The sequence below is a fragment of the Littorina saxatilis genome, linkage group LG4 (genome assembly GCF_037325665.1).
Source record: "Littorina saxatilis isolate snail1 linkage group LG4, US_GU_Lsax_2.0, whole genome shotgun sequence".
In the NCBI taxonomy this organism is placed as follows: Eukaryota; Metazoa; Mollusca; class Gastropoda; order Littorinimorpha; family Littorinidae; genus Littorina; species Littorina saxatilis.
Window position 1 is genome coordinate 66,686,756 of NC_090248.1, and position 21,822 is coordinate 66,708,577.

Sequence of the window (21,822 nt, forward strand, 5' to 3'; positions counted from 1 at the left end):
CTGTAAGTTTGATACCCTTACTCCACCTGTAAGTTTGTTACCCTTACTCCACCTGTACGTTTGATACCTTTACTCCACCTGTAAGTTTGATACCTTTACTCCACCTGTAAGTTTGATACCCTTACTCCACCTGTACGTTTGTTACCCTTACTCCACCTGTACGTTTGATACCCTTACTCCACCTGTACGTTTGATACCCTTACTCCACCTGTAAGTTTGATACCCTTACTCCACCTGTAAGTTTGATACCTTTACTCCACCTGTAAGTTTGTTACCCTTACTCCACCTGTACGTTTGTTACCCTTACTCCACCTGTACGTTTGATACCCTTACTCCACCTGTACGTTTGATACCCTTACTCCACCTGTAAGTTTGATACCCTTACTCCACCTGTAAGTTTGTTACCCTTACTCCACCTGTAAGTTTGTTACCCTTACTCCACCTGTACGTTTGCTACCTTTACTCTACCTGTAAGTTTGATACCTTTACTCCACCTGTACGTTTGATACCCTTACTCCACCTGTAAGTTTGTTACCCTTACTCCACCTGTAAGTTTGATACCCTTACTCCACCTGTACGTTTGATACCCTTACTCCACCTGTAAGTTTGATAACCTTGCTCTTCCTGTAAGTTTGTTACCCTTACTCCACCTGTACGTTTGATACCCTTACTCCACCTGTAAGTTTGATACCCTTACTCCACCTGTAAGTTTGTTACCCTTACTCCACCTGTAAGTTTGATACCCTTACTCCACCTGTACGTTTGATACCTTTACTCCACCTGTAAGTTTGTTACCCTTACTCCACCTGTATGTTTGCTACCCTTACTCCACCTGTAAGTTTGATACCCTTACTCCACCTGTAAGTTTGATACCCTTACTCCACCTGTAAGTTTGATACCCTTACTCCACCTGTAAGTTTGATACCCTTACTCCACCTGTAAGTTTGTTACCCTTACTCCACCTGTAAGTTTGATACCCTTACTCCACCTGTAAGTTTGTTACCCTTACTCCAGCTGTACGTTTGTTACCCTCACTCCACCTGTAAGTTTGTTACCCTTACTCCACCTGTAAGTTTGATACCCTTACTCCACCTGTAAGTTTGATACCCTTACTCCACCTGTAAGTTTGTTACCCTTACTCCACCTGTAAGTTTGATACCCTTACTCCACCTGTAAGTTTGATACCCTTACTCCACCTGTAAGTTTGATACCGTTACTCCACCTGTAAGTTTGATACCTTTACTCCACCTGTAAGTTTGATACCCTTACTCTACCTGTAAGTTTGTTACCCTTACTCACCTGTAAGTTTGATACCTTTACTCTACCTGTAAGTTTGATACCCTTACTCCACCTGTAAGTTTGATACCCTTACTCCACCTGTAAGTTTGATACCTTTACTCTACCTGTAAGTTTGTTACCCTTACTCCACCTGTAAGTTTGATACCTTTACTCCACCTGTAAGTTTGTTACCCTTACTCCACCTGTAAGTTTGTTACCCTTACTCCACCTGTAAGTTTGTTACCCTTACTCCACCTGTACGTTTGATACCCTTACTCACCTGTAAGTTTGATACCCTTACTCCACCTGTAAGTTTGATACCCTTACTCCACCTGTAAGTTTGTTACCCTTCCTCCACCTGTAAGTTTGATACCCTTACTCCACCTGTAAGTTTGTTACCCTTACTCCACCTGTAAGTTTGATACCCTTACTCCACCTGTAAGTTTGATACCCTTACTCCACCTGTAAGTTTGATACCCTTACTCCACCTGTAAGTTTGTTACCCTTACTCCACCTGTACGTTTGTTACCCTTACTCCACCTGTAAGTTTGTTACCCTTACTCCACCTGTAAGTTTGATACCTTACTCCACCTGTAAGTTTGTTACCCTTACTCCACCTGTAAGTTTGTTACCCTTACTCCACCTGTAAGTTTGCTACTCTTACTCCACCTGTAAGTTTGTTACCTTTACTCTACCTGTAAGTTTGTTACCCTTACTCTACCTGTAAGTTTGTTACCCTTACTCCACCTGTAAGTTTGTTACCCTTACTCTACCTGTAAGTTTGTTACCCTTACTCCACCTGTAAGTTTGTTACCCTTACTCCACCTGTAAGTTTGTTACCCCTACTACACCTGTAAGTTTGATACCTTTACTCTACCTGTAAGTTTGGTACCCTTACCCTACCTGTAAGTTTGTTACCCTTACTCCACCTGTAAGTTTGTTACCATTACTCACCTGTAAGTTTGATACCCTTACTCCACTTGTAAGTTTGTTACCCTTACTCCACCTGTAAGTTTGTTACCCTTACTCACCTGTAAGTTTGATACCCTTACTCCACTTGTAAGTTTGTTACCCTTACTCCACCTGTAAGTTTGTTACCCTTACTCACCTGTAAGTTTGATACCCTTACTCCACTTGTAAGTTTGTTACCCTTACTCACCTGTAAGTTTGATACCCTTACTCCACTTGTAAGTTTGTTACCCTTACTCACCTGTAAGTTTGATACCCTTACTCCACTTGTAAGTTTGTTACCCTTACTCTACCTGTAAGTTTGTTACCCTTACTCCACCTGTAAGTTTCTTACCCTTACTCCACCTGTAAGTTTGATACCTTTACTCTACCTGTAAGTTTGTTACCCTTACTCTACCTGTAAGTTTGATACCTTTACTCTACCTGTAAGTTTGTTACCCTTACTCTACCTGTAAGTTTGTTACCCTTACTCCACCTGTAAGTTTGATACTTTTACTCTACCTGTAAGTTTGTTACCCTTACTCCACCTGTAAGTTTGATACCGTTACTCCACCTGTAAGTTTGTTACCCTTACTCCACCTGTAAGTTTGATACCTTTACTCTACCTGTAAGTTTGATACCCTTACTCCACCTGTAAGTTTGTTACCCTTTCTCCAACTGTAAGTTTGATACCCTCACTCCACCTGTAAGTTTGATACCCTTACTCCACCTGTAAGTTTGATACCCTTGCTCCACCTGTAAGTTTGATACCCTTACTCCACCTGTAAATTTGATACCCTTACTCCACCTGTAAGTTTGATACCCTTACTCCACCTATAAGTTTGATACCTTTACTCCACCTGTAAGTTTGATACCCTTACTCCACCTGTACGTTTGATAAAAACCCAGAAGAGGTTCACAGTTGTTTTCTTTTGAGCAGGAGACAAAAAAAGAGATTGTGATTGTTCAGTGTATGTGCGTGGGTGTGTGTGTGTTCTTCTTCTTCTGTATTTGACTGGAAATTGTGATGGTGCCATGAATTCAACTGTCCTTTGGTATAATAAATCAAAATGTTTCATTTGAATTAACATTTTTAACTCTGACGCTTCTGCTGAGTTAACATTATCTAATATCCAAGTTGCCCTCCTGTTACATAGGGGGGGGGGGGGGGTTGTTCCACTGTACTGACGATGAGTTTTACCTGAGCATTGCCTGGCTGATTTGCAGGAAGTCCAAGCAGAGAGAGAAAAGCGCAGAATGGCGCGGAAGGAGCAGAGGAAGAGGGAACAGGAGAAAAACGCGGCCAACAAGAAAAGTCCTTCGGACCTGGAGCGGCAAGGAACGGGAGAAATAAAAGGGAAGAAGGGGAGAGCTGGTTCACGGCTTGTCAAACCTGGTCTTGGCTCTCCCACCAAAAAGTGAGTACATGTGTGACAGGGAGACTACTTCGTCACCCTTCACAGCAGACTCTGCAGAGTTGCATGTCTGCCAGCCTTGACAGCTTGAGCGTGGGCTATTTATAAAAGCCTGACGTTTCTTGTACGTCAGTCACTGGTTAGACACCTGTCAATTGTAGAGTTGTGTTTGTGATGGGGTCTGGCAGTTGCTGTCTCCTTGTATGCTCTGGGGAACCTTTGCGTACCCATACCAGTCTTTGCAGGGCTAAGAAATTCGCTCTAAATTCTCAAACCTGTTCAACTGGCTTTGCCTCCAAAAGTGATTATTGTGCTTCGTGCACTCAGTTACACATACACCACTGCATCGGGCATACAGGGTGCATCTACAGTGGAGTCCGGGTACAACGAATCTCAAGGGAGATACATTTTAGTTCGTTATATCAGTAATTCGCTGTAGAGTTTTCAACCCTAAATGGCCTCAAGACTAGTTTTCCCATTCACCTTCAAATGATCGTCCCATCGATCTTTCCTTGGAGAGTACAATCTCTGCATGTTTTCAACAGCTTCATAATATAATCCATAGAGAGCTCTAGCAAACTAACAGCGGGAGGTGCACGAAAAGCGTAAGTTTTCACGATAAAACTTTGACTCGCTCATTCACGGGACATAACTGCACTCCGGACTGTCCACAGTGTTGAGCAATTTAGGAGACTTCACTGCCTGAGGAGAGTATTGATTCAAATGAACGCATGGTTCTATATCGCGTCACTCGGTCACGGATCGGAGAAAACAAAAAAACAGTTCCAGATTTTGAAACCATGTTCGTCAGCCATTGTTTTTAGCAAGACAGACCACATGTGCACGAGTTTCGCTGACGTACATCGCAAAATGTCATGACGTCACCACAACTTTCGGTTTTGGTTCGATCTGTTCCGTGCACCTCCCGCTGTTAGTTTGTTCAGAGTTCGCTCATCACGCGATGTGCACTTGTGTTTGTGTATTTTTGTGTATTTTTGTCTTTGGAGACAATTATTGACATAAGTTCGTTGTAGCCTTGTGACTTTTAGAGACAAAACGGCTCTTGGGCGATGAAAACGTGTTTGTTATTAGAGGGGTTCGTTATGCAAATGAGTTCAAAAGGTTTGTTGTAGCCGGAAAGTAACAAGTAAGAAATAGAAGGCTGTCTGCCGGGAAATCAATGGCAGTTCGTTAAAAGCGGGATTTCGTTATACCCAGGTTTGTTATAGCTGGACTCCACTGTAGTTTACTCCAGTCCCAGTAATGTTTATAATGTATATCTGCTGAGAGTGGCTTTTCTGTTCCTGAATTGTGTTCTGTGGCAGATGGTAGAGACGAGACTCTTCTTATGCTGGCCGATGTGAATGCGTGATGTATTGTGTAAAAAAAATTCCATCTCACACGGCATAAATAAATCCCTGCGCCTTGAATATGTGCGCGATATAAATTGCATAAAATTGAAATTTAAAAAAAAAAAAAAAATCCCTGCGCTTAGAACTGTACCCACGGAATACGCGCGATATAAGCCTCATATTGATTGATTGATATCTAAACTGAAAACTTTGAGCATAAACTAAATAATGACAATTGTTTGTCTTAACTCAGAGCTGGTTCACCAGAAGGGAAACAAGACGACACACAGAGTACGGTCTCGACTGCAGCAGACGCGTCTGATACAGAAGAGAGTGATGAGGTAATTAAGTAATCAAATCCTCTCTTCTCTCTTAACCCTGCTTCTCTTTCTGTCTTTTGTATTACCTTTAGGTGCTTCATATTGCTGTGTTACCTGTAGGTGCTTCATATTGCTGTGTTACCTGTAGGTGCTTCATATTGCTGTGTTACCTGTTGGTGCTTCATATTGCTGTGTTACCTGTAGGTGCTTCATATTGCTGTGTTACCTGTAGGTGCTTCATATTGCTGTGTTACCTGTAGGTGCTTCATATTGCTGTGTTACCTTTAGGTGCTTCATATTGCTGTGTTACCTGTAGGTGCTTCATATTGCTGTGTTACCTGTAGGTGCTTCATATTGCTGTGTTACCTGTAGGTGCTTCATATTGCTGTGTTACCTGTAGGTGCTTCATATTGCTGTGTTACCTGTAGGTGCTTCATATTGCTGTGTTACCTGTAGGTGCTTCATATTGCTGTGTTACCTGTAGGTGCTTCATATTGCTGTGTTACCTGTAGGTGCTTCATATTGCTGTGTTACCTGTAGGTGCTTCATATTGCTGTGTTACCTTTAGGTGCTTCATATTGCTGCGTTACCTGTAGGTGCTTCATATTGCTGTGTCAAACCTATATGTGTATATAAAGAACACAGTATTTGCTATGAATATCTTTCTCTTACCACGGACCCATCGACCTGAGAATTAAGTGTCTTTTAAAAAGGACGATATGAGAACATCATGCGTCCAAACTTGAATTTTTCTGTCTGGATTTTAGTCTTTCTAGTTCTTGCTCTGCCTTTTAGTTTCAAAAATGCAGTGCAGCTCACAGCATTGCTGAAGCAACAATTCGTCTTTTTGTCAGTCAGAGTCAGAATATTTACACAACTATCCCACAGATGACTACATGTACACATATACCCTTCGTGCTGCCAGCCAAACGAAACTCTTTGGCGCAGAGCTGGAGGCGCAGAACTTGTCTCCTTACACTTCTCTACTCAATTGTCCATGAAAACTTAATGACTGTGTGACTGTTCCAACAGGAGCTAGAGCTGTATTTCGCGGACCCCCAACAACTGCTGGACATCTTCGCAGAGCTTGAGGAGCAGAACTTGTCTCTCATCCAGAACAGCCAGGAGACGGAGGAGACATTAGAGGAGATGAAACAGACCATCAAATCCACACGCAAAAAAATGTAGGCATCGATCATTTAGTTTTTCTCAAGTTCCTGTCCCTGTTTTTTGCGCCTGTGTCTTAAAGTACAGGCACAGCTGAGTAGTTTTGAACTGAAGTCCTTTTATTTGTTAGGGGGTGGGGTGGGGGTGGTGTGTTTGGAGGGGGGGGGGGGGGGGTTGAGTTTTTTTTTAAAGTTTGGGAATAAACATGTCATACAAAATTAGTATAGGGCTCCTAATTTTCAAATAGAATTCAATCTTTATTCTGTTGTTTTGTTTTGTTTTATTTGGTTTTATATTGTAGGTTTGACTATTGATAAGTATTCATTAGTTTTTTTCTTCTGTTATGAGAACTGTGATTTTATAATTTCTTACATACTGCTGTATTTTTCAGGACCAAAGAAACCAAAATATTGAAAGACCAGATCGACAAATTAGAAAACGCCATAAAGAAGGAGGAGGAGAAGGCAGCAGAACTCAAAATAAAAGCAAAGTTAGTGAACCTCTTTATTTGATTGTTTATACAAATTGACACTGTCTTGCAATACGGAACAAGACTGGTGGATTGGTATATCAACAAAACTATATATGCATCATCAACACATGAGGTAAGATGTGAAAAAGAAAGAATTGTTTGGTTTCTTATAGTGGGAGCTTTAGAAGGTGATAATTTAGGGAGAGCAGTAAAGATCATCACAGCTATTTGACTGTCTAAGTTACATGTGTGTAGGCATGTTTGTACAAAGATTTTATTGTTTCTTGATGAAATATTCAATGCTTATACTCACTCACACAATAAAAAGAGTTGTAGCCTGGAACAGAATCCGCACAATTACATGTACTAATAACAAACCACAGGCCCGTTCACATGTTCAGATCAGACATTTACTTTACTTGATATTGATTTTGAGTCGTTGATTTTTGTTTGAATTGGTGACAGTGGTGTTGGTGGGTGTGCAGAATGTTTAACTACGGCGAGTTCAAGGAGGAGGACCAGGAGAAGAGCCTGCAGTCGCTCAACCGCAAAGTGGAGGAAGTCTACCGTAGCTGTATCGGTGATAACGAGGCCAACATCAGGTAGGTGGCGTTTTGAAAAGCCACGCCCATCAAAACCGCCCGTCCCTCCTTCACCCCGCTGGTGTGTGACCTTGCCTTGTGTGTGACCTTGACCTGATCTTGTGCTGCTCTTAACCTTGCGCTTATAAAGCTTTTTTCCATTTTTTTTTTTGGGGGGGGGGGGGGAAGAGGGGGGGGGGGGGGGGGAGGGGGTTGAGCTGTGGCAGTGTGTGTGCCCACTAACAGAGAGCGGATGTCGTATTGTGTGTTTCATCTCTAACCTCACTTATCATCGAATGAAAAGGTCAAAAGTTGAAATAACTATGTTAGGGGACAGACACTTTTCAAACTTTGAGGGTATAAAGTATAGCTTTGATGACATTAAATTAAAATAAAATAAAAGTGTTGGCTTTGTATTATTAGGCAAAAAAAAAAATTGTCTGTTTAGGGTAACATGACCAAAAAAAGTAGGGTCGGTAGGTAGGTAGGGTTTTTTTTTTTTTTTTTTTGTTGTAAATGCTATGTTGGCTGAACATTCACTTCTTATATTTGATGAATACATGTTTCAAAACTAACGTATAAATAAAACAGAGAGAAAGGGAGAGAAAGAAACGCCAAATGTCTCTTTTTAGCATTTTTACCTCTTTTTTTTCCTTTTTTTTTGGAAATCAAAAAAAAGTTTTTGGGTCGGCGCCAAATCGATAGGGTCGGTCGGGTTACCCTAAACAGACAATTTTTTTTTGTTGGCCTTAGTAACATTTCTAAGAAAGATATGATGTTATTTATTTTTAATCTGGGACTCTGTGAAAACATTTAGGACATTTGTTTTTCATTACAAACAGTAACATACATGTAGTAACATTTGACCAAAATTTTGTTTTCACAAGAGCGTTCAATGGTCTATCAACTTAAAGCATAAGAAAATATGAATACTTTTATTGACGCCTGGAAATGGAGAGACTTGCTATAAGTTTATCATGTTAGCACTGTAAGCTGTTAGCAAGACACAGTTAACTGGGCAGCCATTATATACTACACTATAAAAGTACATGTATCAGGTTTTACATGTAATAAGGCACTCATAAGTACATGTAGAGTTTTTTTAGTTTTTTTTAAACCAGGTATGTGTTCTAATTGGAACTGAGCAGACTTTGCCTCCAATAGATTGCATCCTAAACTTAAAATACTAAATCAAAAAACAAGAATGGTAGGTAATTGGAACTTTTATTATTGACAAAACAAAACGTCACATTCACTTTTGGTGTTTGCTCAAAATACTAATTGAACATGATGCATGGCATGGCAGTTTGAGTAACACATCCAGTATTGACCCAGTCTATGAGGGAGAGTGTGCTTGTGTAATACTGGAGACCTTGGGGGGGGGGGGGGGGGGGGTGTGCACCTGTATGTGTGATTTGAATCATAATCTGTAACAATCTATATCAATGTGTTTGTGTGTTGTAAGAGTGCTTAGTATTGTAGCAGTGAAGACATATCTTGATATGAAAAAAAGAAAAAAAAGAAAAGAAAAAAGCTGGCTGCGTTAGGAAAAGAATATACAGTTACACCTCCGGGACAATCTGTGTCTGGCCTGTCTGAAAACACATCCGCGTGAGGGGTTTTGCTTCCAGCGCGGTGAAGATAAAGAGGGAACATATGTTCTCTGCCCGCGCGGCAGCAAGCAGGATGTCTCTGAACTGGTTAGGACAAGACTGTGTTCTAGATGTAGTATGCATGTAGATTTTGTTAAGCGTTTTGGGAGTACATGTACATTCCAGTGTTAATCAAGACAGCTATAAAGTAAACCTATTCAGTTGGCTTAATTATAGCCTATAATTGTGTTAAATGGTAGTCTAAACTTTGGTTTTGGTACCATCTACAATCCCTAGTTTTATAGAAATGTTGGTAGCTAGTGTTTGTTTGTTTTCTTGTCTTCCATTTGTTATTTTGTTGTGTACTGTTGTAGACGTGTAGAAAGTTGTAGTACAAGACCGGGTGAAATAAGGCACAGAGGGCAAGGTTGTATGGTGTGAGGGTCATGCGGTATTGATGAGCTTTGTTATGCTTTTCCAAATCTCCACCTTCCTACTATGTTGTCTTTTTCTTACTGATCAGTTGTTAAGCTTCCCTGGTGATATTTACTTATTAAGGAGATTTCTATAGCGCATAACTAAAAGCACTATGCGCTGATAACCCCCTTTGTGTGTGTGTGTGTGTGTGTGTGTGCTGTTGTGTGTGTGTGTGTGTGTGTGTGTGTGTGTGTGACTGTGTGTGTGTGTGACTGTGTGTGTGTGTGTGTGTGTGTGTGTGTGTATGTGTGAATGTGTGTGTGTGTGTGTGTGTGTGTGTGTGTGTGTCACAGTGTGTGTGTGTGTCTGTCTGTCTGTCTGGAAACTCAGGTAATTTAGTACATGTATGTCTTGCTTGGCCAAATATTATGAAGTTGCAAGTTTGTGCTTGGTTTGATTATAACAGTTGCTGAACAGTGTTAATTACTTTGTTTGCAGTGCTTTGACATATACCGCTAAACACTTCATCATCTGCTTATATATGATCCAAGATTGTTTGTGGTAACAATTTAAATAATTTTGTTTTTTGAAGTTATGCCATTTTTCTTGAAAAGAAACAATGCTCGACAAAATGTTTTGAAAGTTAGGAGTTTTAATATTGAAACCAGTTCAGCCCTATCCTGAAACATTTATACGGATTGACAGTTTGTGGAATTTTCTTGCGCAAAATCACCTGTGTTTTCTGCAAGAGAAATGGAAATCAAAGCAAACTTTTTATTCAACAAAAATCTTCAGTGGCTTAAGTTTTAAAAGAAAAACCAGCATAAACAGTTCCTTATCATTTCGTTTTTGAATCTTTACCTCTCTTGGAACTTAACTTAAAATGCTAATGAAGGCTGCATAAAGATCTCTTGCAAGGATTTACTGTGGTGCCTGTGATGAAAGGACACCCTTGTGTCAGGCCGAAAGTGTCCCTGCATTGCAGGTGGCCTTCCATGATAGGTAAATGTGGCCAAGACAATGGACAAAGGGACAACTGGGGTGATGTGCATGAGAAGACCCAAGCCACAGGTCGGTTGGATCGGTTGAAATTGATATTTGTTTGAGCTTTCACACACAGCGCTAAAAGCTTTCACACACAGCGCTAAAAGCTTTCACACACAGCGCTAAAAGCAGAACAATGATGACTGTGCGTGAGAGCGAGAAATGAAAAGACAAAAACTGTACTCACGTGTTTAACGAAGACAATACATTATTCGTTACTTGTTATTCGTAAACACGTGAGTACAGTTTTTGTTTGTCTTTTTATTACACCTAGTTGGGCACTTTCTCATGCACACGTACAACCCCAGGTGTCCTCTACTTGGAGGGGGTTGGAATGGCAGGTAGCACCGTGCAGTACTGTATCATGTGCTAATGTGTTGATGGTGTGAGTGTTGTGGTTGTGAAGCACGCTTCAGATGTTGACCAACATTGAGAACCGCCTGGAGGAACTGTTTGAGACGATTGAAACCATGCCGCAAGACAAGGTGGAAGCCGCTGAAAAGGTCTGTGCTTTGTTTCAAGTGTCAAGACACTTTGGGGTTAGGTGGGGCTGGGTGGGAGGGGGGGGGGATGGGTGGTTAGGGCTGGGAAGAGGAATACAGCGATGATGATGATGTGTATGTTGTGTGTGTGTGTGTATGTTTGTACATGTGTGTGTGTGTGTGTGTGTGAGAGAGAAGAGGGATGGAGGGAGGGAGGGAGGGAGTGAAAGAGAGGGAGGAGGGAGGGAGGGAGGGAAGGAGAGAGAGAGGGAGAGAGAGAGACTGCTCTACATTCAAAGGTTCACGTTCACTTAGATCCTATCACAATCAGCTAACTGTTGTGAACCTGACAGGCCAAGGAGAAGGAGAGACGACTCAAGATGCGTGAAGAGAAGATGGAACAGCAGCGCATTCACCAGGAGGAGAGAGTCAAGCGAGCGCTGGAGAGAGCCAAGGCAGAGCCCAAGAAAGCTGTCAGTACCGTTCTGCTTCATCATTATTCTTACAGCACAGAACTATAATGTGTTGTTGTTTTTGAATTAGCAATCGCCTTACACATTAATACAATATTATAGCATCATATTGACGTCGTCGATTTTTGTCGTAACTCGTTTTAAACAGCTCGGCAGAAGGACAAAAGTGATTATTGTTATGATGAAATAGTGTTTATATTCCTTCCTGGTATGGATAGAAAGATAAAAGAATGTCAAATCATGCATTGTCCATCGTATTTAAGAGAATATTTCTCATGGAGAATGATTTGATTAGTCTAAAACAAAACAAAAATCAAAATCATCAAAAATGGAGTTACGCCAAAATTCCAAGACGACATTGATATAGAACATGTTGTGGTGACATTGATATAGAACATGTTGTGGTGACATTGATATAGAACATGTTGTGGTGACATTGATATAGAACATGTTGTGGTGACATTGATATAGAACATGTTTTTACCCCCAGCGGGTTAGGGGGAAGAATTTACCCGATGCTCCCCAGCATGTCGTAAGAGGCGACTAACGGATTCTGTTTCTCTTTTTACCCTTGTTAAGTGTTTCTTGTATAAAATATAGTCAATTTTTGTAAAGATTTTAGTCAAGCAGTATATTTTAGTATGTAAGAAATGTTAAGTCCTTTGTACTGGAAACTTGCATTCTCCCAGTAAGGTAATATATTGTACTACGGTGCAAGCCCCTGGAGCAAATTTTTGATTAGTGCTTTTGTGAACAAGAAACAACTAACAAGTGGCTTATAACCTTCGTGGTTGAAAACGACGTTAAACACCAAATAAAGATAAGAACATGTTGTGGTGACAAGGTGGAATGCACAAAGATTGTGTCATAGGATCAGAGTAGGGAAGAAACATCGCAGAGTGTGACCGTGCATTGCACGACCTGACCTGGCCAGAGAGGACAACCCCCGACACAAAACTTTGCGAGTTCATACGATCAGCAGGCCTAAGATTATAAGGGACACAACCGTTGAACGCTGAAGAAGAAGATTGCAGGATTATGTCACAGCGCCTTAGAGAGCATAAGAGAGAGGCACCCCTGACATTGACAGGTGTCAGCGACGTAAAAGAAACGTCAAGCTATAAATAGCTTGTGGTCTTCAATGGCCGAGAACTGCAGTCTGCCGTGAAGGGCGACGCAGTAGTCTCCCTGTCACAACCTAGGATATCATAGTGTCATGCGTTGACTGCCATTGTCACTGCTATTGTAATCATCATGGCTCGATCTCCCTGTCACCTATCTTTGTGTGTTTGCAGACCGGCAAGAGACTGGTGTTCCGCTCAGAGCCCCCGCAGCTCAAGAAGAAGGAAGACGACGGAGCCGACCAAGCCAGCCGAGAGGAGGAGGAGCTAGCCTACTTCTTTCAGTGGTAGTTTCACATCCCCTAGCATTTACAAGCTCAAAAGGTTCTTCTGCTTTGGGAGCCTGGATCAACTTGGGAAACATATTTTTGGTATTGGGTGCTTGGTCAGGTTCCTGGAATATCGGTTGTTGTAGATTGCTAGTCAGTCTCCTGATACTTATTTTGGGGGACTGGAGCAAAACAGCGATTTGACATTTGACTGGATTGTTGATATGTGGTTTACACGAAAATTGTTGCAAAGAATTGAAAGAAACTGTGAGAATGTAGCACAAACTTTCTTTGATGGTGATCAGTATCTTTAAATCTGTTTATGTATGTCTTGCAGCATTATTGACAGTGTTATTGGAAAAGTTTATTTAATTGAAAAACAAGAATGTCTGTGTTTTGTGTTTATCAGTAAGAAAGAGAGTGATATTGTGTGTGTGTGTGTGTGTGTGTGTGTGTGTGTGTGTGTGTGTGTGTGTGTGTGTGTGTGTGTTTGGCAGTCTGCTGTGTTTATTTGTGCTCATCCTTTGTCTTTCAAACTTGTGATATAGATGCATATCCTGTAAATCTGCCAAACTCACATTTTTTCAAAAACATCAAAAGGAAGAGAAATGATCTACAAATAGTTATTTTGTTTATTTTTGTCAATATACAAACACTTGCTGTAGAACAACTGGGCCAGTGGACCAGCCAGCACAAGCAACACATCTGAGCACTTACTCTTTTTATCTCATCTCTCTCTCTTTTTTCTTCTTTCTCTCTCTCTATTCACACATGCTGCTGCACTCTTTCTTCTCTCTATCTGTCCAAACACACACAGTCTCATCCATCCATACGTACATCGTCGTCTACGCATGCATCATTACAAGCCTATGCTGCACAGCTTACATCTCTCTATCTGTCCAAACACACACAGTCTCATCCATCCATACGTACATCGTCCTCTACGCATGCATCATTACAAGCCTATGCTGCACAGCTTACAAATATCCAACCAAAAGTTGCAAACACAAACAAACATAAAATCCTACTCCCAGTCTGTTATGTGTAAAGCTGTTCACACAACCAAAGCAACGACCTTGATAACGAAGGTCATGTCATATCAACTTCAGGCAAAAAAAACGAATAATGAAAAAAGGGGAACAAAACTTTGCGATTAAAAGAAGATGTACAGTATATAACAATGCCTGATACGATATATGGACAGTTTTGAAGATATGCAAATATGAGTCTGATGATGTAGACAAAATATCATTAACATGCTGATTGGTTGTTTTTATTGCAGACGTTGCACAACTCGTTAAACAAACGCAGGGCATAATCACTAACCATGCATAGTAATTAGTATCATTGCAAAATACATTATTTGTTGGCCCTTGCTGGCCAAAGGTACAAAGTTGCTGACATGTCTATCTGAGAACAAGCAAAGAGGGGAAAAACTGGGAACAAGAAAAGCTGTTAAAAGTTAAAGACCATGAGGTAGAATTCAGACAGAACAGTGTTCTACTCTCATACACTTGTTCGCAAACACTTTCTGTGACCAGCTTCTGCATGTACAAACACACACATACAAACATGAAACATGGCTTCTTCATTAAACACACATTTCTTTGTAACAAATTCAGTTCATTTCTGTCCTCACAACTATGCAACCCCCCCCCCCCCCCCCACACACACACACACACATAAAAACCCTCCCCAAAACGAAACAACTCTTCCTCTGAAAATGCAACATTTTTGATTGAAACCACTTCGGTTGACTAATCCACTCCCAAACAAGTGTGAAATCAAACAATATAACATCAGCTCACATTTCTACAGTACTGACTATAATAGGACAGTTAGTTAAGGTGCACTCTCAGTGTTCTTCAATGAACATTCTCTTACCAGCAGTCATTTTTTCCTTGACTCACATTTTCCACTACAAGAGACTGGAAAGTAATTCACTGGCAAACACAACATTTGAACACTTCCTTTTTTCCCTTTTTCGATTGAACACTTGTCTAAGATAACTTGTGGCATGTAAGTGCAAGTCTGGGTCAATATGTATATAAAAAAAAACAACACCAACATAATATTCTCCAACATAGGCATTTAGACCTAAGTCAGTTCAACATGATATCTTTCTGCAAGATATCACTTAAAACATCTTCACACCCAGCACGAGGAAATACCCAACTCTGCTCTCTAGTATGATAAAGTTACACACTGTACTGAATACACACGGTCTGATCACTAATTTCCATCTTTTCAAAACGTTCCTGTTATTCTTTTCTTTACCAAGCTAAAAGAAGCAAGCACAGTAATATCATCTTCCTTTCCTACAGTTAGCACAATGATGAGAAACATCCCATCTCAACTTGCTAATCAATTTATTTATGTACAGAGTGGCAAGTATAAGGTAAATGCTGTTTGCGGTTTGATTGTTCTGTTCTTTCGACGAAAGGTTTGAGAGTACAAAGTATTCCTTACTTGTTAGAACACAGTGCTGCTACCTACAGAATGTATATTCCTATCAAATTATACACAACCACTACATTGTCGTCTATTCTCAAACACAAAAGTTTTTGAAAATGTTCCAAGCACTCCTGATATGTGGCAAAACTCTATTTATACGACAGTAACAAAAGTACCAAGAACATTTCTCACTGAAACACATTAATCCCTCCAAGACAGCATGTGGTAGGGATAAAAGACAATCTACATAAGTATTTCAATTGAAATACTGAAAATGCGGTTGATGAACTTGAAAATAAAAGGTATAAAATTTCACTCTGAACAAACACCCAACATTGATGTAAATCATGAACCAGCTGCAACCACATGTGCACAGACTTGACATTTCAAGTATTTTTTAAACAAAGTGTTTGGGAACGTACATGTGTGTGTGTGTGTGTGTGTGTGTGTGTGTGTGTGTGTGCGAGAGAGAAGGGGGTTGGGGGTTGGGGGTTGGGGCAGTTTTGGATTACTGTAACACCTGCATGGCAACAAGGCTATACAGCCAGTTTTGGAACAAAATTGTACTTGACAGTCGAAACGGTGCAGCTGGCAGAAATAACCTGTACTTCAGTTCAGTACTTGAAGTGCTTTCCCTCAACTGTTTGTATGACTGTCCGACACGGGCTTGTTTGAGTTATTGAAGTACATTTCAAGTTTCTTTTCATAAAGCTTGTCTGTTAAATTTGATGCGGTTACAAAAGATCATCTTATTTGACAAGCGGGTTCAATCTCTACATTGAATACCGCTGAGTACTTCCTTTTTCTACTGTCATATGTGATAGTTCTGTGCAAGTTCTGTGCAAGATGCTCTACCATCTGAGCTACCGGGCCCCCTCGATAAGTGTGATAAGGTGATAATGTGATATAATTTTTAAACAGGCAATGCATTGCTTCTATTTGTAGGCTTATTTTAGTAAGTGTGTGGGTACAATGTTTGCGTGTAACGATATGATGTGAATATGCGATGTGAATGTTACTACATGCATGGTTGATTGATTGAATAATTGATTGATTTTACAGACACACAGTCAAGCTTGTAATTTCTCTTTTAGAGATGAATAAAGATTATTGTATTGTATTGTATTGGAAGAAAAGGTCAATCACGGGCAGCAGTTCCTAGAAATAAGCTCTGACGCAGGCCCTGATGAAACGGCCCGTTACTCAGCCATACCTCTGTTATGCTCTATACCACCCCTCCTCCTCAGCTCTGGCTACCAAATGTAATTCAGTGAAAGACAAGGCAAGCAGTGGAATAGGCGCTGTGGTTGGACTGGAGTAGATTAGATGCGCCTTGTAGCACGGAAAATATGGTCATCTTTCTCAGTAACATGCATCTAACTTCTGACCACTTTAACTGAAATGGGCCAAGAGTAATTTGACTGCACTGACTCTTCAAAATGCTTACAAAGAAAGGTGCTGATCTAAGCAGGAGTGCACTGACTCTTCAAAATGCTTACAAAGAAAGGTGCTGATCTAAGCAGGAGTGCACTGACTCTTCAAAATGCTTACAAAGAAAGGTGCTGATCTAAGCAGGAGTGCACTGACTCTTCAAAATGCTTACAAAGAAAGGTGCTGATCTAAGCAGGAGTGCACTGACTCTTCAAAATGCTTACAAAGAAAGGTGCTGATCTAAGCAGGAGTGCACTGACTCTTCAAAATTCTTACAAAGAAAGGTGCTGATCTAAGCAGGAAGGCACTGACTCTTCAAAATGCTTACAAAGAAAGGTGCTGATCTAAGCAGGAGTGCACTGACTCTTCAAAATGCTTACAAAGAAAGGTGCTGATCTAAGCAGGAGTGCACTGACTCTTCAAAATGCTTACAAAGAAAGGTGCTGATCTAAGCAGGAGTGCACTGACCTCTCCACTCCTATTGGTCAACGACTTGACAGTGGAGCCAACCAACAGCATCAATTCAATACAACAAACACGTTTTGGTCACTTTCTGTAGTGTCATTAGTGTGAATACCTCGATGCCGTCTTATCTTTATCAATTCTGGATATGCCGCTCAGTTTTATGGAGGGAATTGATCAAAACCGTAAAATAATATATGAAGAGGGAATAGCTACGCATGTTTGTGTGCTAGGCGGTTTGCCAAACATTAAAACAATCAATATTCACGCCGCAAGTAAAGTGAATGGTTGTAGCCAGGTTATGAAAGGCTCATGATTAACGCTTCTAACCGCCGGAATGGTTAGATCCATTACAGCCAAGTTCAACAACCGCCGGAATGGTTACATCCATTACAGCCAAGTTCAACAACCGCCGGAATGGTTAGATCCATTACAGCCAAGTTCAACATTACCATCTCCATATTTCCCCCTCATTCCCCCCCCCCCCCCCCCCACATGTTTCTTAATCTCTTTGAAGCAGATGCAAAACATGTATACAGCTACAGTGAAGTAGAGCAGCACCATAACCAACAAACATTAACACACCCGAGGCACTGTGTAGACAAGTCGTGGATATCACATTGGCAATGAGTGTTTTACATGCCATCTTCTTACATGTATAGATGATGAAATCATCAATTCTCCTCGTTAAGAGCAGTAAACCCTCTCCTTGGTAAGAGCATGCATCTATACAACATTCTTTTGGTTTTAGATTTTACTGAATTGCTGAAATTAGCCTTTTTTTCATTTTTTTTCCATAATACTCCTAGTAGTGCAGCCTTGAATTTTCATAATATAAAACATTTTTTAATGGAGTTGCTTGTTTGGTTTGGAAATAACTCTCGAGTCAACCAACCGATAAGTTGTCCTTTTCTCATAAATTTAACGAACACCTAAAAACAAAGTTTAAATCTTTTTTTTTACTCTACATTTTTTTCTTTCTTCCTGTTTTTAACCTCATATCACTAAAGGAGAATCTGTCTTTGAAACATTCAAATTCACAAATTATTTTACAGGGTTTCAGGATGCTATTCCACCCAACATTATTTAATTACAATAACTGGCTGCATGAATGACCAAGACCATCAATGCTCTGGGCATTTTAAGCAGAGCAACAGTAGAACTAGAAACAGAAAAAAAGGCATGAAACACGATTACTTGAACATGGCTGTTAGCATTCCACTAAGTTTAACGCTTCACTCAAACACGAAGATGGGCAGTTACACTTGAAAGTTTCTTTCAAACCCAAAGACTCACTCAACCGGAGTATATATTGCATGCCCTCCTCGATGTGGCTTCCAAACAGACACAAACGTATAAATATACCCCAGTTTGCATAACTGTTGGAGGATAAAGTCTGCTACGTAGGTATGTAAACAGGTGAATGGCAGGCCATCAACAAATGAAAGTCAACATATGAAAAACCTGTACAGGTGTTAGCAAAAAAAGACAAAGTCGAGCAAGAATCATGCACAGCATGCAAACATGTAGGGCGCACATTAAAACAAAGTTCAAAACAAAGTGATCTGCCCCATGAGTGTGAAAGCAACAGGTATTAACAGCTATCTGATTTACATTGTCAGCATGCTGTACAGCTATACACACAAATTGTAGCTCTCCATTTCTATTCACACAATAAGAAGCAGCAGTGAAAACCTGCCACCCAGTTCAAATTAAGTTACAGTCAAAGCGCAACGGCACTGGGCCTGCTGCCTTTGAAATCTGTACGTCACAAAGTCGATTCAATCCCAGTGGGTTTGTGTGTGGAGAGCACAGCAGAATCTTCACAAAGTTTTTTCTTCCACAGCGTCCCTGATCTGTTCTCACATTTCACGGGGGTTAAATGCGTATCCAATCAGTTAATCAAAAGTAAAAAGACTTGAGTACAATAATTTTCTCTTCAGTATACACACTTTTCCACAGCTGCAGTTTTAGAAAGTCAGTAAAGCCATTTCCTATCTAAACCTTGACAGTTTAACACAACTGAAAGTTCAGCCTCACATGTGAAACAAGTTTTCTGAAATGATATGAACGTGAACACTTCGGACCTGTAAATCAAAATAAACAAACTTCTGCCACATGGCTTTAGTCTAAATATGATTCCATACTTTCCTCTGTCTCTTGTTTTTCACAACCCTGGAAGGTTGTGTGTGTGCACGACCAAATGAATCTGACCCCAATGAGTCCTAAAGCCCTGTTCATCTGATCTCGCACAAGTCGAGAGTGGAGTGAAACAAAGTGCACTGATTGCAATCATCCCCTGGTTGTTGTGCGGTTAGCAGCGTAGCAAGCTGTCCTGCAGCCACCTGGACTTTGAAAGCCGCTAGACGCAGCTCATTGAAAGCCGCTTACAATTTCGGCGGAGATCATTAGAGACGATAAAAAAATCCATCCATGCCTGCTTTCATCAGCCTATTATCTTCCCTCTCTCGGTCGCTCTAATAACAGCACTTAGTTAACTGTGCTTTTCTTTTCTTTGTTACTAAGTCTGTGACTCCTACCTTGCAGTTACACACTCAAATCTTTTTTTGATGCATATTCTGTCACCTTTTGGACGTAGCAGTGCATGTATGAGTACTTTGCATAAGCACTGACAGTCATTTCATCCCACTGTCTCAGAAGATGGGTGCTGAAGAACAGCCAACTAACACAGCTTGGGTAACTGCACCATTCCTCTCCCTATGCATACTCCACAAAGTGTCAGTGACAACGACAACTGCCAGAATCCACAGTGTCAGTGACAGCGACAACTGGCAGAATCCACAAAGTGTCAGTGACAGCGACAACTGGCAGAATCCACAGTGTCAGTGACAGCGACGACTGGCAGAATCCACAGCGTCGTTGACGACAGCCAGAATCCACGAAGTGTCGGTGACAGTGACGACAGCCAGAATATCCAATCGGCTGGCTTTGAGTAGCTGTGCGGAACACAGTTGTAACAGTCCATTGTCAATGGTGGCCGGCGCGAACACGCTGTCAGTAGTTGTGGAAGGCGCGGCCGTGTGGATAGTTGTGGAAGTAGTCGTCACGGTCGATCTGGCGACGACCCAGATGCGGTGAACTGTGTCCTATGGGTCCATTGGACAAGTTGGGTGGGTAACGTCCAATTGGCGATGTTGTCTGGGCAACCTCTGAAAAATAAGATCAACATGTTACAATTGGGAAAGTAAATACTGTGTTTTGTTGGGAGTCATGTGTATTGTTCACCAAATGCAATGTCCTCAACCAAAACCTTTGCATGAAACTGAAAGGCAAATTAATAGACATAATGTTTGTTTACATTGTAGTGTGTGTGTGTGTGTGTGTTCGTGTTCGTGTGTGTGTGTGAGAGCGAGCATGCATGTATGATTGATGAAATGTGTACACATGTCATCTCTCCGCATCCATGTGTTTGCATGACAGCAGACATTTCTTTACCTGAATTTTGTGTGTGCTTATATACATCGGTCATAACTACCCAGTTAATATTCCTTTACTATTTGACAATTACTTTATTTTTATATAGAAATCCTGTATCAGTATCCCTGCGTGGGGACTACAAAAACATTAATTAAAACAATTGCTGCTTCCTATCAGCTCTCTCTACCCCTCCTCCCCAATTATAATCCTATGAAAATGTTGTTGGTTTTACCTGTGTGTATTTAATTTAATAGTAGCCAAAGAAAAACTAAAAGTAAAAGAGTGTAAACTGTAATAAATTATACTTGTAATTTGATAAGGAAGAATTCATCACTCTAAACATCCATGAATGCATGCAGGGAGTTGGAACAAACATAGATCAAAATTAGAGATAAATAAACAAATAAATAAATAAACAAACAAAGAAATAAATAAACAAATAATGAAAACAATACATTCACCAACACCAAACAAAAATGAATATTTTATGTTCGCACATTCTAAACGGATTTCATTTTAGTGAAAAACTATCAAATATTACTTGCCCTTGCTGGATTTTGGGCAGATGAAAGACACTTGACCCCCTTCACTTCCAAGCAATTGAGACTTTGTCATACCCTTCACTTCCAAGCAATTGAGACTTTGTCATACCAGACATACATGCTACCGCTTGAAAATACAGTGGTACCTGCAGTGTAAGGCCCCTTTGATAAAATGACGTCTCCCACGAAAGGGATCTTTTCATTGTCCCATTTTCTATTATCTTGACCAAAACATACCTGTCACAATAGGCCACCTGCAATGTCTGAAAGTTGCACAAAGTCTTTAATGCTACCTTGCTGCAAATGGTGCTGAGTTACCATTTTATATTAAACTTACTATACTGTTTATTTCAAAGTAATGTCAGATGTCTACATCATAAATAAAATATCACTTCCACTTTTAAAGTTTTATTCCATCGTCTGAAACTACCAACTTGTAGACAGTATCTGCCAGACTATTAGTGTAAGCTGTTTCTAATGAATTATCAACGCCCGTGTCTGGATCTCAAGGCAACATAATTTAATGCCAATCAATTTAAGGGCTATCGTAGAACAGCAGTGATA

General features: G+C 40.6%; 2 protein-coding genes across 7 annotated transcripts in view; one reads left to right on the top strand and one right to left on the bottom strand.

The window, feature by feature from the left end:
- LOC138965428 (cilia- and flagella-associated protein 100-like) overlaps window positions 1–13,321 on the top strand; it is an 18,773-nt gene extending 5,452 nt beyond the window's left edge. For both annotated transcript variants that reach the window (XM_070337586.1, XM_070337587.1), the window contains exons 8-15: window positions 3,454–3,644; window positions 5,247–5,334; window positions 6,346–6,497; window positions 6,872–6,970; window positions 7,438–7,554; window positions 10,993–11,089; window positions 11,422–11,541; window positions 12,837–13,321. In XM_070337586.1, coding sequence (XP_070193687.1) covers window positions 3,454–3,644; window positions 5,247–5,334; window positions 6,346–6,497; window positions 6,872–6,970; window positions 7,438–7,554; window positions 10,993–11,089; window positions 11,422–11,541; window positions 12,837–12,953 — 981 coding nt within the window. In that variant the 3' untranslated portion in view covers window positions 12,954–13,321. The remainder of the gene's footprint in view (window positions 1–3,453; window positions 3,645–5,246; window positions 5,335–6,345; window positions 6,498–6,871; window positions 6,971–7,437; window positions 7,555–10,992; window positions 11,090–11,421; window positions 11,542–12,836) is intronic.
- A 4,462-nt stretch (window positions 13,322–17,783) lies between these two features.
- Window positions 17,784–21,822, bottom strand: part of LOC138965429 (membrane-associated guanylate kinase, WW and PDZ domain-containing protein 3-like) — a 141,595-nt gene continuing 137,556 nt past the window's right edge. For all 5 annotated transcript variants that reach the window (XM_070337592.1, XM_070337591.1, XM_070337590.1 and 2 more), the window contains one exon: window positions 17,784–20,448. In XM_070337592.1, the coding sequence (XP_070193693.1) occupies window positions 20,294–20,448 (155 nt within the window). In that variant the 3' untranslated portion in view covers window positions 17,784–20,293. The remainder of the gene's footprint in view (window positions 20,449–21,822) is intronic.